This window comes from Phocoena sinus, chromosome 8, assembly GCF_008692025.1.
Source record: "Phocoena sinus isolate mPhoSin1 chromosome 8, mPhoSin1.pri, whole genome shotgun sequence".
Taxonomy (NCBI): domain Eukaryota; kingdom Metazoa; phylum Chordata; class Mammalia; order Artiodactyla; family Phocoenidae; genus Phocoena; species Phocoena sinus.
The window spans coordinates 103,535,556-103,552,996 of NC_045770.1; the positions used below are offsets into that span (position 1 = coordinate 103,535,556).

The window sequence follows — 17,441 nt, forward strand, 5'->3', positions numbered from 1 at the left end:
CTCCACCACAGGCACCTGGGAGGGGCCGGGCAGGGTGGGGCTGGGAGGAGGTGCAGCGTGGGTGGCTGGCGAGGGAGGGAAGCCTGGGACAGCAGCTGGGGTGAGTGGGGCTGGGAGGGTGAGGCGAGGAGGTGAGCTGGATAACTCCTCCCCGTTTCTGGGGCAAGAAGTTTTTTGCCCAGTTCGCCAAAGCTGGGTGGTCGGGTGGTCGGTGGTCCGGGGCGGGATGGAGGAAGGCGAGACCCCGAGAGGTAACTTGACCGGCTCCCAGTCACACTGTGGTGGTTTATTCAGGGATGAGCTCACTCAGTCACAGACCCCATTCACCTGCTCAGGAGGTGCCCAGACCCAGAGGACGTTAGGGGAGAGGACAGACCAGGTCCCTGCCTCCTTGGTGTTCCCACAAGAAGCCTGTTAGCAAGGACGCAGGACAAGTTCACATCATCACAAGCTCCCTGAAGGAAACGCCCCGGGTGATGGGGGAGAGTTCCGGGGGACCATCACCCGGAAGGCTCCTCTGAGGAGCGGCATTTCAGCTGGGAAAGAGAAGAGGCCAGGCCAGGTGGGAAAGAGCTAGGGTGGTGAGAGAAACAGGGGCCTGCTGGGGTGGGGCGGAGTTGGGGGTCAGGACACAGGGCCTTGAGGACATATGGCTCAGGGGACCTATGGAGGGGGCTAGTGCAGGCATCCCGGATGGAAAGGTGGCGGCCTGGGCTGTGGAGTAGGAGAGGGCAGGTGGGGCAGGGTGGTGAGGCGAGGACAGGAGTGGAGGATGCCCGGAGCTCCCTGGACAGGTGATGCTCCCTCCACTCTCAGTGCTTCCTGAGAACCCTTCACGCCCAGCCCTCCTGAGTCCCCACCCTGGTGAACACTGGAGTCACAGTAGGTCTGGCTGCCATGGAGTGCGCAGGGGACGGGGAGAGGGAGCCTGGACCCTGCCTCCCATAAACCATGGAGGGGCTGAGCCCAGGGTCCCCTGCCCTACAGCGTGGTGTGGGAGGGGTAGTCCGCAGAACCCCATGGCATTAAGAGAAGCCTGAGTGGAGCCAGGTGTCAGGGTGGGGGCCCCCTCTTGTATCCAGACCACGGGATAGAAACAAACCCAGGGCAAACCACCAAGACGCCACCCAGTGGGCTGTGGGCTCCTGAGTTCAGCGAGCTGCCTGGGGTGGGAGCAGCACGGCTGGGAGGGCATCCCAGGGGAGGTGATGCTGTTGCTGGGCCTTAAGGATGAGCCGGGACCACCCAGCAACAGGAAGAATCAGAGCAAACACAGTTGCTTGAAATGGCGGGAAAGGCTTAGTGAGGGTGGGAGAAGATGGGTGAGGCCCGAGTGTGTGGGTGCCAGGGAGGCTGAGAAGAGCCTTGAATGCCTGGTGATGAAGCGGACTTGATCCCAGGAGAGGGATGTGGTGCAGAGCGTCCCAGCCTAGGCCCATGCTGAGGGCATGAGGTCCCCAGGGTCATGTGATGGTTTGGATCCCCTAGTTACCTCCAAGAAAGTGACAGGCTGTGCTTGGGGAGACAGCTTGGGGAGTTTATTTGGCTTCATTGGATCCCGAGGCCATGGCCCCAACCCTGGCCGGGGCAGCAGGAAGGCACCCAGAGAGCCCTGGCCCCAAATGACCCCCGGGGCAGGGGGGCCCAGGCACGAAGCCCTGGGGCAGGGGCCACAGTAGCAGGACTTGGTCAAAAGTGCTGGTGACAGCTAAGGCCGGCCCCTCTCCCCTGCACCTCCCCTCCTCCCTGCACCACCCCCGGGGGCAATTCCCTGAGTCAGGCTCTGGTCCTCCCAACCAGCTGGGCACAGTGCTGGGCCCCAGTGGGGCAGGTAAGTCGGGGGACCTGCGCGTTGCGGGTGTGGGGGGTGCAGGCCCCCCGTCCAGTGTGAAGGCTTCCTGTGCAGTGTAGTGTTCCTGACCACCAGAGGGGGCGGGGTCCCTGGGCGAGACCAAGGCAGCTACAGAGGCATGACCGGCTCCTATTCCAGTGTATGCTGAGGCTCCTGGAGGGTGGTGGGCACGTGGGGAGCAGCCCGGCCCACTCAGGGCCCTGCCTCTGGCGCCCACGGGGCCTGGGCACCCACGTCTTTGGTCTGTGCCCGGCAGTCCTGAGGGCCCCCTCGGAAGGGGTTGGCGGGTGGAGAGTCCCAGAAGGGGTCTGAGTCTGGGAACAAGGTCCAGGGTGCCCGGCGGGGTGCAGGCTGTGGCGAGGGCAGGGGTGAAGGCCGTGGCCCGGCTGACACAAAGCTCCACGGGTCGATGCGGCTGCGAAGGGGTGAGGGCCGAGGTCGACTGATGAGGCCCAGAGGCGGCGAGCGTGGGGTACCTGGGGTGCCAGGAGCGGAGCGTGATATCCCTGGTGGGGGCGAGACGGCGCTTCCTGTGAAGGGATGGGGAGAGGGCCGAGGTCAGGCAGTCACCAACTCCTGGGTTTCCCCAGGAGGCACTGCCCTGCTCCGGGCCTCAGTTTCCTGATCTGTACAGTGAGTTACGGGACTCATAGCTTCCATGGCCCTTCATGCTTGGTGGCGCATCTGTTTACTACGTAGCCTGGGCTTGGGTCCCAGCTCGGCCACTTACTAGTGGGAGCCTGGAGTCCCCTGATATTTCATCTGAAAAACAGGTATAACCAGAGTACCTGGTTCACAGCCTTGTTTCCATAACTGAATGAGGCAACCTCTGTAAAGCACTAGGAACAGTGCCCGGCACAAGTAAGCAACCTGTAGGAGTTCGCTAGCGTCATCATCTTCATTATTTCTATTATCTCACAACTGGCCTGGCCTGGCCCCTGCCCGCCCCCCCTCCCCCGCAATGGATGGCTGAACGGGGAACTCAGTTCCCTATGGTGCATCCTCATCGCCCTGAGGGGGCGGTCTGGAGTCCAGCAGACAGCTGTGGCCCCGGCTGTACTGCCCTGCACGTCCCCACCCGCCCCTCCTCCCCTCTGTCACCAGGCAGAGGCCACTCACCGCGCCTCTCCTCTTCGCGCCGGGGACTCTTGGCTGATGGCTGGCCGGCGGGGACACCCAGTTCCAGCAGCAGGGGCGCGGGGGAGGGCGAGCCGGGGGCGTCGGGGCTCAGCGGGGAGGCCTGGGCGTCCGTCATCTCGGGGGAGAAGCGGATGAGCGGGGAGGTGGGCGGCTCGGCGGAGGACGGCGTGGGCAGCGGGGCGCGGGGCGTTGGCGGGGGCTCCCCGCGCTCGCGGCCCGGTCCCCCCGGGGGCTGCAGGTCGCGGCCGAGGCCCAGCGAGGCGAGCAGGGCGGTGCCGCGCAGCAACGCGCGCTGGATCAGCTTGGGCGTCCCGGAGCCGCTGCCGCGCTCCGCCGGGCCCGGCCGCCGCGGCTCCTCGGGCTCCGGGCTCGGCCGCGGGGGGTTACCTGGTGACGGGTACACAGCTTAGGCCGACTTCGGGGGGACCCCTCGGCGGCCCTGGAGCAAGGACTGGCTTCTGCTCCCCTCTGACAGCCAGCCCAACTCCTCCCAGGCCGCCGCGCCTCCCCCAGCAGACACACTTTCTGGCCTTTCAGAAGGGGCGGGGCGGGGCGGGGCAGGGTGGGGTGGGCATCGCAGTCTGAGGAACCAGCAGGAGCAAAGCCTGGGAGGCAACCAGGTGCCCTGGAGCCCAGAGATGGAGGGTGGGCTGGAGGGCAGGCAGGGGATCCACCAGCAAGCAAGCTGAGGCCAGATCGGGGCCTCAGTGGCCTCAGTGGATATCCGGAGGGGTCCGGGGACAGGTCTGGGACCTGTGCTCTGCGCCCACCTCCTTCCTGGCTGGGCAGCCCTGGTCCTTCTGCTCGCCCACCCCCCTCCAGCGGTAGCACACAGGTCAATTCCAATGTACACAACAGCCCTGAGAGGCACACATCACTGTCCCTATTCCAGAAATGAGGAAGTTGAGGCTCAGAGAGATGAGCTGTTTGCGTCAGGCCTGAGCTGAATGATTTAGGGGCATTATGTTGTCTGATCCTCATGGCCCAGGCTTGGAGAGGTTAAGGACTCAGCTAAGCCTGAACTGCCCTGGATTTCAGGATATCTGTGTCCTAACCTGTGGGCCTAGGGTTGGCCCGACTCCACGGGTGGGTCTGGGGAACCTGTCATTGAGGACGTAGGGCAGTCTGTGATGGCCTCCCACAAACCCCAATTTTGTCAGGTCCTCCTTAGCTCTAGAACCTGCCATGGCTTTCCACTGCCACTAGAAGAAAGTCTAAGCTCCTTGTCTGGGTTTCAAAACCTTCTCTCTCTTCCTTGGGCCTGCCTGGAGTGGAGCGCTGGGCTGGGTGTCCAGAGGAAGAAATGCAAAGCTGGGAAAAGTGAGTTTCTGCTATGAACCAGGACTTTGCTTGGGGTCCCTGTCCTCAGCCACAACCCTTACCCCATCTTTCTCTTTTTTTTTGGCCACACCATGCAGTTTGCGGGATCTTAGTTCCCTAACCAGGGACTGAACCCGCGCCCTTGCCAGTGAGAGCAAAGGGTCCTAACCACTGGACCGCCAGGGAATTCCCCCCATCTCTCTGACTCTTATCCCCCCACCCCACCCCACCCCTGCAGTGACCACTGCCTTCTAAAATGCAAATCTGCTAAAGACACGTCTGCTTCAAAAGTCCCCCATCAATTTCCAGGCCCTTCCTGAACTGGCTCCTGCCTGCCTTTCCAGCTTCACTCATTCATTCAACAAACATCTGCTGGCCCATGTGCTGGGGCTGCACTGGGCTCCACGGACCGAGGGAATGCAGGCCTGGACCCCACTTGCTGCTTCAGGCCTGTGAGTCCCTGGCTCTGAACTCTCCCTCTGAGTTCCTAACCTCTTACTCAGGTGTGGTGGGCCCCACGGCTGTACACACACTATTCCCTCCGCTCAGCACACCTTCCCCACCTCGGCTCTCAGTGATCCCTTATTTACCACTCAAGACCCAGCTGAGATGTCACGTCCTCTGTGAAGCTGTGACATTCTGATTTATAAAAAAGTATATATTTTGTCTTCATCTCATACCTGGTACAGAACTCCCCAAACCCTTGGAATTTCCTAAGTGTTAGAATGATAAAGGTGAAAGGAGGGCCTTTTGTTATTCATAAGGAGCTCTTTTAACCACATCTGAGTTCATATTGATGCAGTCATTTTTGGAAAGCTGCTAAGGATGGGGTCTGGTTGCCAAGGGAACGAACTATATGATTAGAAGGTTGGAACTTTCAGCCTCCACCTGCACTGGGGAGGGGAGGAGCTAGAGATTGAATCCCATCACCAATGGCCAAGAATTTAAGCAATCAATCATGTCCATGTAATGAAGCCTCCATAAAAACCCAGCCAAAGGGTTCCAAGAACTTCTGGGTTGGTGAACCAGTGGAGGTGCTGGGAAAGTAGCGTGCCTGGAGAGGGCGTGGAAACTCTGTGTCCTCCCACATACTCTGCCCTACACATCTCTTTCATCTGGTTGTTCTTGACCTGTAACCTTTTTAATAAACTGGTAATCTAGTAAGTAAATGGCTTTCCTGAGCTTTGTGAGCTGTTCTAGCAAATTATCAGATCTGAGGAGGGGGTCGTGGGGATCTCTGATTTATAGCTGGTTGGTGGGGAGCACAGGTGACAACCCGAACTTACAACTGGTGTCTGAAGTGGGGAGGAGCAGTCCTGTGGGCCTGAACCCTTAACCTGTGGGGTCTGACACAAACTAACTCCAGGTAGGCAGTGTTAGAATTGGATTGGATTGTAGGACCCCCAGCTGGTGTCCCAGAACTGGTTGGTGTGGGGAAAACCCCCAGGCATCTGGTGTCAGAAGTGAAGTGAGTAGAATGGAGAGGAAAACAAGGTTTTTCCTCGTTTAGAAGCTTTGCCAGAATCCCCTGTAACCTGTGCGGTTCTTACTCACGTTATGCCTTGTACAGCCCTCGCCCCACCACGTACTACTCCCTACTGTCCTTGTTTACTTCTGAGTCTGCTTTTCCACCAGACTAGGCCCTCCCCAAGGTCAGGGCAGTGTTGATCTCTAGCACACTGATGCCTGGCTCATAATATATGTCAATACATGTTTGATGGAAGAGTCCATTCTTACAATCCTTGTGACAACCATGTAAGGTGACTGCTGTTACGCTACTTTACAGGTGAGGAAACTGATCATTTACAGTGAGTTTAAACAGAACAGGGGAAAAACATGTTTAAAACAGGCAAGAAAAATGGAACAAAGTGAAGTGAAGCTGGAGGTCAGCACACAAACTAAGAATGGAAAGAAGTTCCTGAGGCCGATATTCTGAAAAACCGAGGTTCCCAAAAGTAAGCGACTTGCCCCAGGTAACTCGGCAAGGATTTTAATTTGCCTCTAAGCTCCCTGGCAGTAAGAGTTGGCAACCCTGTCGTTAAGGAGAAAGACAAAAAACATGCTTGACCCCGAGATGAAGGTGAATCGCTTTTGAGGGGCCTCACAGAGAGGACACGGCCACGTGGTAGTTAGCGGCTCCAGGGCAACAAGCTTCACGCGGCAGTTGCTGTCAGTGCAGGCTGACAGCGCCCACCAATCTGCCCCTCATTGCAACCAGTTCCCCAGGGGCCAGAACACCCAGGTGCGGACAAGGGGTGGGAGCTGGGGCTCCCCGGTGGTGTGGCTAATGCCTGGGACAATCTCACAGGGTCTTTGATTCTTAGCCAGGTTTTTCACTCTGTGGGTGGTTGGGAGGTCAAGGTCACGCACTCGTGGGTGGGCCCAAGATGGCTGGAGGGTGGGCTTGCACGAGGGGAACCAAGTGCTCAGCCAGCAGCTGGGCTGGGACAGGTGATATCCTTTTAGGTAAGAGGGTAAGCCAGAGAAAGATGGGGTCCAGGCCATTGTGTCCCTGCTCCTGGGAGCTCAGGGAGAGTAAGGCCAAATGGATCTGCAGAATATGGTCAGGGGCTCCTTCAGACTACACACCCAGGTTGACAGGACCTCAAGTTCTCCACTGACCCTTCTGGCCTGGGGCGTTCTAGAGCAGGTGGCTACGAGCAGCCCCCTTGGCCTTCCAATTCCCAGTTCAGTGCCTGTAGCACAGCTAGCTTGGGGCAATGCAACTGCTGGAGCAGAAAATGGTGTGGCAGACGGGGCTCCAGGGCCCTGCCTCCGGAGTCAGACCTGGGCTCAAATCCCTGTTCTGCTGTATGCCCTATTTCAAACCACTTAACCTCTCTGTGCCTCAGTTTCCTCCTCTATAAAATGGCACATAGGAAGGACCCAATAAACGTTTGCTGGGTGAAATGTAGCTCAGGTAATGGTGGAGGTGACACGCTGGGTGGGGTGAGAGGAGTGAGTCTAACTTGTTTGCTGAATAGGACCCTGGTCTGATAACAGTTAAGCCAGGTCCTATATTCTGGCTGCGAGAAGCAGGTACAGCTGGGGGCTCTAAAGGGACCCACGGGCAAGGGAGGCTGCAACTTTCTAGTCCCTGCCAATGCTGGGCAGTGCTGAGCTGAGCCCTTGTCCCTCTGACACAGGAGTCCCAGTTTCTGCTAACCTCCTAGCTTCCCAAGTAGTTTGTATGTGAGAAACCCTTTCTTCAAGTGAAAGTTTCTGGGAAAGCTCACTACGAGCATGAGAGTCAAAGTCTCCCTGGGTTCAAATCCTTAGCTGGGGGATTTAGGCAGATTACTTTACCTCGCAGAGCCTCTGTTTTCTCATCTCTCAAATGGGTATAATAATCCCTCATGAGATTGTTGCTTGGATGGAATGCCTGACACACAGTAAGTGCTATTGCCATTATGGAAAACAGAAAAGTCCAGAACTGCCCCAGATGCAGTGAGTCGGCCCTAGATCCCCACCCGTTCAGATTTCTTATCCTCTTCTCCACCTACAGGCTCCCCAGAAGGGGCTCTGAGAAGCACAGTGTGGCAGCCACTTTTCTAGCTCCACCCCACATGCACAGTTTCCTTCTCTTCTCTCGGCCCAGCTTCCCCTGGGTCCCAAATGCAGGGCACCGTTCCTGGTTTTCCTGTCTTCCCTAGAGCTTGCTGAGGACACAGCAGCTGCCACAGGGCCAGAGGAGAGCCCTCTTGCAGGCCAGCCCTGAATAGGGTCCCTGAGGCCTAGGCTGGATCCAGCTCAGTTGTGGGCTGATGGGTCAGACCTGGGTTCTAGGAATGGCCTGCCTTGCAGGCTGGCTTCTTGTAGCCTGCCCACAGGACCCAGAGGAGTGCAGCAACAGTCTGCTGGGGGGAGACAAGGCCACTCACCATTGAGCATGGGGGGTGTGGAAGGAGATCCTAAGGGGGATGAGTCATCTGAATCCAGGTACCACGTGGCTTCGTCCATGCGGGACCTTCTCCTGGTGAGGGGACGAGAGGGGAGTTGTGCTTCGTGAATCTCAGGACTGTTGGGAGGTAGAAGACACTCGGTGGGTGGCACTCAGGCACTCACCTCCCGTTCTGGGCTTCTCCGGGCTTGGGGGAACTGGGCCCCCAGGCCCAGCATGCTCGCCGCTCTCCATTGCTTGAATCCTCTAGACGTCTTGGGGACTGTCGGCCCCACGCCTGGCCTGGTTCTGCAGGCTCCACTGTGGCGGGCGGGGGGGGGGGGAATGGAAGGAGTCTGAACTGAGGTCAAGAACGCTGATCCTTGTCCTCCCATCATGAGAATCAAGCTCCAGGGGCAACTTATTGGAGGATTGGGGTGGGGTGTGGGTCAGGCTGGGCCCCATCCCATTCCCAGGGTGAGCTTTGGGCCACAGAGAATCTGAACAGAACTGGGGTAGGTGGGTGTGGGGTCCTGGGACTGGCAGTGAGGCATCTCATCTAGTCTTTCTTCACCCGGCATTTGCTGCCTAGTAGTTAGTAGAGCCACTACAGCAAACTGCGTGGGTTTGAATTCTGACTCTGCCACTTGCTAGCTGTGCAACGTTAGGCAGTTACTTTTCTCACTTTTCTCATCAGTAAAACTTATATAATAACAAGGACATCTACCTCACAGGGTCTTCGTGAGGAATTAATATTAGCAAAGTGTTTAGGAAAATGAATGGGACATAGTGTCATACAATTGCTAGACTGAAAAAAGTTGTAAAATGCATGCTGCTTGGGGAACTTAGAGGTACCAGTTTAGACAGGGGAGGGCGCCTGGGAGCAGGGGGGAAGAGGAGGAGACAGTGTGTGGGATCTACTTGCAAGGATAAGGTTTGACTGACAAAAGGATAAGGTCTGGGGGTAAGGGCATGGGCAAGGGGAGGCGAAGTTTCTTACACTGGATGGCCCGGAACCGGGGGAAGGTGGGCGAGTCCCCAGCCCCGACCTCGAAGACGTTTCTCCTCCTGTCCAGGCCGGGAGAGGCCTGCACGGTGATGCGGTGTTTGAAGTCTGGGGTTGGGGGGGAAGCAGGGCGCAGGTTTGTGGTGAAGGAGAGACTGGATCCTAACCCGCAGGGCCCCTCGGCAGTTCCCAGGCCACGCAGGCAGTGCTGGAACAGGGCCTGGCACAGTGGCTGGGTGACTGGGGTCGGCCTCACTGCCTTCCTGGGCCCCAGGCTCTCCGTAAGGAAAGCAGACCTCTTACGCGGAGAAGCGCAGCGGAGTCGGAGATTCCCAGGAGGCGGCCCACCCCACTCCCTCGGCTTTCTCAGAACTTTCATGAGCCCCGCCCCTTCCCGGCCGTAGCCACTCCCAGGCCGACATGCAAATATTCCCGCCAAAACCCGCCCACAAACGAAAACACACTCCTGGCCCCTCCCCTTCCAGCCTCGTCTTACAGGCCCACCCACCAACGCCCTAGACCAATCCCGGTGTGGCCAGCGCACCCGCCTGACCGCACCCCTCCGCCCACGAAGCCAATGGCGGGCGCCGTGCTGGGGCCCGCCCCTTACCGAGCGGCATGCTGATGCGCTCGCCGCCGTCGCGCGCTCGGAGTTTGCTGCGCTTGAAGGTTCCGCGGCGGCGGCGAACGTGTGGCCGTTCGCGATCAACTTGCTGCAATAGAAGTGTCAACTCGCGCTCGAACACCTCCAGCTCCCACTGGGCCAGCAGGTGCTCGCGACGCCGCAGCTGCTCTGCCTGTGACCGCTGCTCACGCGCCGCGCGGGTCAGCTCCTCCTCGCGGCTCAGTAGTTCCTGTGCCCGGGACAATGGAGGCGGTGGAGTCAGTCGGGTACGGTCTCAGACGCTCACCCCGACCTTCTGCCCCATGGAAACCGGGGAGACATTCCTTCCCGGCGTCCCCTTCCAACCCTGGGACCCCGACTCCTCCCACCTTTTCTTTGGCCCGCAGCTCGTCAAAGAGGCCTTGGATCTCGCGCTTCCAGCCTTCCTGCATGGAATGGAAGGAGTCCCGAGGCATTTCCCGCAGGACCTGCGCCTCTAGTGCCTCCAACTGCTGAAGGATGGAGGCGAAGTCGGGCCTGCGGTGGGGATCCTGCGCCCAGCAATCTGGGGAAACGGAGTGGAGGGGGGACAGGATAAGAAGGGGTCTGTGAGTGGATATGTCCTGGGCCAAGGAGCTCTGCCCCTCACCCTCCTGCCCCATCCCCTTACCGGCCATGAGCTGTGCGAAGGGCTCGGGGCAGGTGGATGGGATGGGCAGTGTGAGCTTGTTAACGGCCACTCCATAGGCTACAGCAAGGCAGTCGATGCCACGGTAGGGCACCTCCCCAGTCAGCAGTTCCCACAGGAGCACCCCAAAACTGTGGGTGAGACAAAGGGTCTATGTCCCCTCCTCTACTTATTCGTTGCCATTTCATCCTAAGGCAACCAAGAGCTCAGTGGTCTGTGTCCCTCCCTCTGGGCTCTGCTTGTCTGCCCAGCCCTGGATTTTGGCAGCCACCTCTGCCCTCTGCAGCCCCATATCTGTCCAGCCTCCACCCAGCCGCACCTCCAGACATCGCTGCCCTTAGAGAAGGTGGAGGCCTTGATAACCTCAGGAGCCATCCAGGCGTAGGTGCCTGCAGCACTCATTTGTGTGGTTTTGTGCCACTCGCGGGCCAGGCCGAAGTCAGTGATCTTCAGGGTCTTGTGCTCCATGTCGTCACCTTCAATGGGCTGCAGCAGCAGAACTGGGGAAGAGAGGAAGGGCTGTGGTGCTCCAGGCTCAGGTGGTGGGGACAAGGGAGGAGCTGGGAGCAAACTGTCATCTGACAGACATCCAGGCTGGGTACTGGGGGCACCGAGGTGAACTGGTCTCAATCTTGCCCTGGAGAGCTCATAGCTGGGGTTGGGGTAGAATCAGACAATAAGCACAAGGCTGGGAAACATTTACCAAGGGGTTACCAGAGGCCAGGCATTTTACACGCAGCATTAGCACTCACAAAAAAAAAAGTCTATGAGGTAGACATCATTATCCCCATTTTGCAGAAAAGGAAACTGAGCAATAATTTGATTTAACCTAGGGCATACGCAAATAAAGCAGATGCCACGACCTGGTCTGTGTGCTTCCAAAGCCAGTGCTCTAACTTTCTCCTAACACTGCACGGAATAGAAATGGGCAATATGGGGACCTTCCTGGTGGTCCAGTGGTTAAGACTCCACGCTTCCACTGCAGAAGGCATGGTTCAATCCCTGGTTGGGGAACTAATATCCCGCATGCCACGGTGTGGCCAAAAAAAAAAAAGAAAGAAAGAAGTGGGCAATATGGCAGCCTCTCAGCATTTGTAACTTTGATTTCAAGAGAAACCTGTGTCTTGTCATTTTGCTGAGGCAGGAGTGTGAATCAGAACCTGCCTCGGGGTGGGGAGCAGGAGGGAACCCCCTTGTGAGAAAGGAAGCCCAGCAGGCACTACAGACCCCTGGTGTCCATGTCCCATTATGGCTAGCGCAGCCGCTCCCAGGGGAAAGATTCCAAAAGATATCCACTGATGCAGCTGGATGTGAAGAGAGAGAAAGGGGTCTAAGAAAGTGGTGGTTCTTGGCTAGAAAGGAGTTTGGGACAAATGTAGTAGTGGATAGACGTGGCAAGGGCTGATGGCTTTGTCCCAAATGGGGCCACCATACTCTGTACAGAGAGGAGAAGCAGCAGCTTGCAAATCTCTCACCAGGAAAAGCATGGCTCAAAGGAGAGAAGTTTTAGAGGAATCAAAAGAGGACAAAATTATAGAATTTTCAAGGTTCTGAAGAGGCCTCTCTACTTTTCTGGTTATAGCCAACTGCATTGTAGAGAAGTGACATCCAAGCCAATGACATTTCTGAACACACATCCTTTCAGGGCACACCTCTCAGCAATCCTGCCCAGAGTGACAGCACCATAGTGGGGGCAGAGGACACAGGCACCTAATACAGCCCGGCGAGTCAGGGAAGACTTCTCAGAGGAGGTGACAGAAGCAGGGTATTTGCTTTTCTAGGTCTAAAGCCACAACCCCTGATCCTGCTGCTGGCCGAGCTCTCTGGGCCTCCTGGGGGCATCTGGCACTGCTGCTCAACCCCTCCCTGCTGTCCTTGGCTCCCAGGACCTCTGGCTGCTTTGGCTGTTTCCTTCAGGGCCTCCCCACCCTTAGCCTTTTCAATGCTGGCGTTCCTCAGAGCCTGGCTTCCCCTTGACCTTGGCCCACTGCCCCCAGGCTGTCCTGGACTCTCCCAGGTGCCAGCTGCCCGCTCCTCACTGGCATCTCCCACATTGGGAACTCCAGTTCAGAAGTCGATCCAGCTGCCTATCAGCTGCCCTACCTGATGTCTTTATACCCTCAACAACCATCTTCATCCTTCCACCGTGCCTGGCAAATCTTCCCACAATTTCTCAAAATTCAGAGAATGATCCTGCAATCTACCTTCTCCTCTTAGCCAAACTGGGGCTGAGTACTGAACAGTTAAAGCTAGGCATGACGACAAAACCCACCTCAGAGGGTCATCATGAGTATTAAACAAGATCACCTTTTTTTTTTTTTGGCGGCACCAAGCGGCATGTGGGAACCTAGTTCCCCAGCCAGGGATGGAACCCGTGCCACCTGTAGAGAGGAAGCGCAGAGTCTTAACCACTGAGCCGCCAGGCAAGTCCAGCGAGATCACGCTTCTTAAAGCTTTAGCGCAGGATCTGACAGTTGTCCTAAAGATTCTGCTGCTAATCTCTCTCAGATTGACTTTCTCCTCCAACCTCTAACATCTTACTCCCAGCTTCACAACAGCCTCCGGCCCGGCTGCTGAAGACTCAGAACTGGACCATTCAGTAAGCTCTGCGAAAGTTCATTCCAGAGAAGAGCCGCAGCAGGCTGGGGCAGGCAGCTGGAGAGGGACCAGGCAAAGGGATCCATGTACTGGGGCTGGGGGGAGGGACTCCTGCCTCCTCTGGTGCCAGGACCCACCCATCCTCTTGACGGCTGCTTCTCAGTCGGGTCTCTAGCCACTTGTGGTACCTCACAGACCGATGAACCACCTTCTGCGCCAGTATCTCAAGCTGGGAGGCCAGCCTCCCTTTTTTGGTCAGGTAATCTGAAGTCCAGAGAGGGGCAGCAACTCACTCAAAGTCTCAGGACTTCTTTCTACTGGTGGCCTTTCTGCCGCCTCCTACCCCCCAGCTTGACCTGACACCTGTGAAGCCTTATCCTCACCTCCGTGTCCCCTGCTTTTCTCCAAGTGCCTTGAATTTGTTACAACCCAAGTTGCTCTTCTGGTGTCTGATGTAGACCTTGGGGATGGGGCGGTCAGGGGTCACTCAGAGGAGAAGGGGCTAGAGATCCCCCTCCCAGCATCCCCTTAGGGCTCCCTGGCCTCTGAAAGGGACCTGGCCCCCAGCCCCCTTCCTGGGCTGCCTCTGTGAAGCTTGGGAGTGGCCTAGGCAGCTTACGCCTCTTCCGCTTCCCTCCCATGGTCCCTACTTCTCCTTTCTGGGAGGCCTGGCTCAGGTCTCCAATGGGGGCGGGGGTCCTTTGGTGGAGAATTGGGAGAGGTCAGGCCCAGGCTGGGCTGGCTGGTCAGTCCTGTGACTCGTGGGCCTAGAGAATTCCCCCTCCTCTCCCTGCCAGGCTTCCTCACAAGGCCCCCATTGTCCAGGAAAATCACGCCATTGTTTCCTGCCTGCACCCCCCCCATCCCAGGGACTCCCCCCGCCAATGCCGCAGACAGCAGCCTGGGCCTAGAACTGGGGTCTGCGAGGTGGGAGGCCAGGCTCAGCAAGGCTAAGGGTACCCTGCCTGCCTTTCACCACCACCCAGACTCTGGGAGGGAACTGGGGGGGAGTAGGGGCGCAATCCCTGGCTCCTTCCTCTCCCACAAACCCCCTACCCCCAGCTCTTTCCTCCCCTGCAGGCAGCTGGGCTGGGGAGAGAGCAGAGGCTGGAGCAGGGGCAGGAAGCCGGCCCAGGGGCAGCAGGAAACGCAGGAAGCGGTGGGGAGGGTGGGGAGCAGGAGCCTGGGCTATTGTTCCATTTTTTCTGGAAAGAAAACTGGAGGAAAAACAGAAGACGGGAGTCCCCTCCCCCCAGGCCTTCGGGGAATCCCCCTCAGGCTGGGGCAGGGAGTGGGGGTCCCTAGATGGCTAGGGCCCAGGAGGGAGGCTGAGAGGTGGGATCTGCCCCCTACTGTGGACGAGAGGAGTGGGTGGGGTCGCTGGCAGGCCTCCCCAGGCCCCTCTGGCCCTGGCAAGGACTTGGATATCACTGGGCCCTGGTGTTCTGCTCCCCACAAGCCGCTTATCCATGCTCAGCCCAGGCCAGGGGCCTCAAAATATCCATGCTCACCCCTCCAAGAGCCACCCGTGCCTCTGCAGTGACCTCACCGGCCCTTCCTTTTGCTCTACAGCTGCACCTCAGCCCCCAGCAGGCTCAGCCCAGGTACCCACTACAGTGCTGCGGCCTGCCTCCTTGCCTTTGCTCTTGTCAGGCCCTGCATCCAACTGGGTACCTTTCTGAACACTCCCTGCTTTGGGCTTGGTGTGAAGCTCGTCTGCTTCAGAAAGCCCTCCAAACCTGCCACTTGCTTGTCTTGGGCCCAGGCTGGGCAGTGTGTAGGACCTGAAATGGCTGGAGATGGAGTGCCTTACCGCTTGAGTCTTTCTTAGCCCCGCCACGCCCACTCCCAAGTGCTGATTCCAGGCAAAGCCCTCTTGGTGATCCAGCTGAGGACCCCGTGGCTGAGGACCCACTGTGTGCCGGGCATCGGATGCCCAGCCTGTTAAGCCGTTTCACCCTCCCGATCACTCCCTTTTTACAGAATCTGAAATCGAGGTTCTGAGTTGAAATAACCAGCTAGAGATCATGCAGCCAGGGGGGAAGGGGTGGGGCCAGAATTCCATCCCTGGCCCCAGCTTTGACCACCACGGGGCAGGGGAAGAGGGTGGTTTTTCCCCCTTTGAGATTTCTGTTCTGGAGGAGCTGCCCACCACAAGTGGAGGGGGGAGGAGGCACCAACAGGACAACGGTGAACTTCAGGGGAGTTCCCTGAAGATGAGGGGGTGCCAGCATCCAGCACTCCTCCTTCCTTGAGGTAGTGGCCACGGTTAGGCAAGCTGCTTATGGTCCATGTGAGAGGTTCCAATTTTTTTAACTTGGCAGCTGTGAGCTGGGATCAAGGACTCTTTTTGGGGATGGGGCATGAAGGACTCTGTTGGGTGCCTGGAACTCCTGCTTTGGGGCTAGTGTGAGCCCACGGGCACCCCTGGTCAACTGAGATTCCCCTAGGGGAGCAACTCCTGCCTCCAGTAGATCCCCAGGTAGGCTCAGCTAAGCGTTGTTAGTACGTGTGTACTTGGGCCATGCCAACCTCCACCCATGCTCCCCAAAACTCACTGTTGTTGGACTTGAGGTCTCGGTGGATGACAGGCACCAGGGCCTCGCAGTGCAGGTAGTGCATCCCACGAGCAATTTGCACGGCCCAGTTGACGAGCACATGGGGGGGCACACGCCGCCCAGCCAGGGCACGGCTGAGGGGCCCGCCGGCAGCATACTCCATCACCAGGCACAGGTTGGGCTCCTCCAGGCACACGGCCTTGAGGGCAATGATGTTGGGGTGTGCCAGCATGGCGAAAAGCCGGGCCTCCTGTCGCACGCTCTCAGCTGTCACGCTGATGTCTTCATCGGGGTCCTGGCGAGCTGCCTTCACAGCCACCAGCTCGCCGCGCCAGCTGCCGCGATAGACCTTTCCGAAGCCACCGATGCCGATCACCTCCTCCAGCCGCAGCTCCTGGAAGCTGGCCATCTCGCAGGGGGGCGGACCGCCGCCCCGAGACACATAGTTGGACGGAAAGATGCCCACCTGGCCTCCCACCTGGCCCGCCCACCAGCCCTCATCGCCTGAGATAGCTGCATCCCGGGACAGCACCTCCACACGGTCGCCCTTCCGCAGGGCCAGCTCGTCCTGCCCATTGGGCTCGTAGTCAAACAGGGCTGTCCACACAGGGTTGGCATAAGCTGCCGCCTTCGGGGATCCCTCTGGCCAACCTCCGCCGCCGCCCCCACTGCCCCCACTGCCACCGCTGTTCCATGACCCCAGCGGGCTCTTGAGGAAGAGGTTCTTCAAGGGCTCCATGGCTGGGAGCTGGCGTTGGTGGGTGTGGGGGACCTTCCCTGGATGCCCCTGGTCCCCACCCTTGCTGACTGCCGAGGCCCTAGTCCCGGAACCTGGGCATCCGGGCCCTGGCCCTCAGCCCCAGACCCACGCCTCTCTGGGGAGCCAGGAGTGTCGCCTCCCGGCCCCCCGCATCTCGGGCTTCCGGGGGAAGGCGACCTAGGGCAGTGTGGTCAGGCTCGGGGGGTGGGCCCCCGGGGCCTCCGGCGTCTCACCATGGCTGGCACAGAGGGGCCCGGGCGTCCCTCAGTCTGGAGCAGTCCTGGGAGTCTGGCTCCGGCACACGCCAAGTGTAAGGTGGGGCCAGCAAGGGGCAGCGCCTGGACTCCGGCTGGGTCTCTTTGCGCAGGGGGTGGCTGGAGTGTTTCTAGCTGGGCCAAGCTGCCTCTTCCCGGCTGGGCTCTCTCAACCCGATGGCTCCAACCCCGTTCCCTTCTTCCTCCTCCCTTTGTACTTTGGCCCCGGGGGCGGGAGGCAGAGGTGGAGGGTGGAGTTTCACTTTTTTCCGCTGTTCTCCCTCCTGCAGGAAACAGCATCAGATGACGCGGGCGGGTAGCACCGCTCCCCTCCCAGAGGCTGCGGGGCGACTGGGCCTGGGAGTTCCCGGGTAGGCGGGCAATGAGAGGCAGAAGGTGGGGAAGGGTAGCCCCGATCCCCCATGACAGCAGGTTTAGGGTCCAAGTTGGTTTCCACTAAGGACGGGCCATCCCCACTCTCTACATCCGCATCAGCAAAATTGGGGCAAAGAACCGGGCTTGGGAGAGGGGCAAACCCGAGTTTGGTCTTGGCTCCGAAGTTGCAGGGCTGTGTGACCCATCCTCTCTGCGCCTCATTCTCTTCGTATGTGAAACTGGGGCCTGAAGCTCAGCTTTGCAGAGCTAGTGGGATGGGGGTGCGTAAGACAAGGAGGACGGAACTGGCTGCACCTCGAGCTCTTGGAACGAGTTGTCTAAGGCTCTCCTCTTTCCCTCACCTGGGAAACAATCCACTTATTCATGCCTCTTCCCCATGAAGGGG

At 58.7% G+C, this 17,441-nt stretch overlaps 1 protein-coding gene across 1 annotated transcript; it reads right to left on the reverse strand.

The window, feature by feature from the left end:
- Positions 1 to 1,516: 1,516 nt before the first annotated feature.
- MAP3K11 (mitogen-activated protein kinase kinase kinase 11) lies at positions 1,517 to 17,276 on the reverse strand. Its single transcript, XM_032639168.1, has 11 exons — positions 17,197 to 17,276; positions 15,647 to 16,944; positions 10,810 to 10,990; positions 10,473 to 10,621; positions 10,192 to 10,367; positions 9,809 to 10,052; positions 9,193 to 9,306; positions 8,378 to 8,513; positions 8,194 to 8,285; positions 2,972 to 3,379; positions 1,517 to 2,382 (listed from the first exon to the last, which is right to left on the reverse strand). Exons 2-11 carry the CDS (start codon positions 16,383 to 16,385, stop codon positions 2,045 to 2,047), a joined length of 2,577 nt encoding a protein of 858 aa, XP_032495059.1. The 5' UTR covers positions 16,386 to 16,944; positions 17,197 to 17,276; the 3' UTR covers positions 1,517 to 2,044.
- Positions 17,277 to 17,441: the final 165 nt, after the last annotated feature.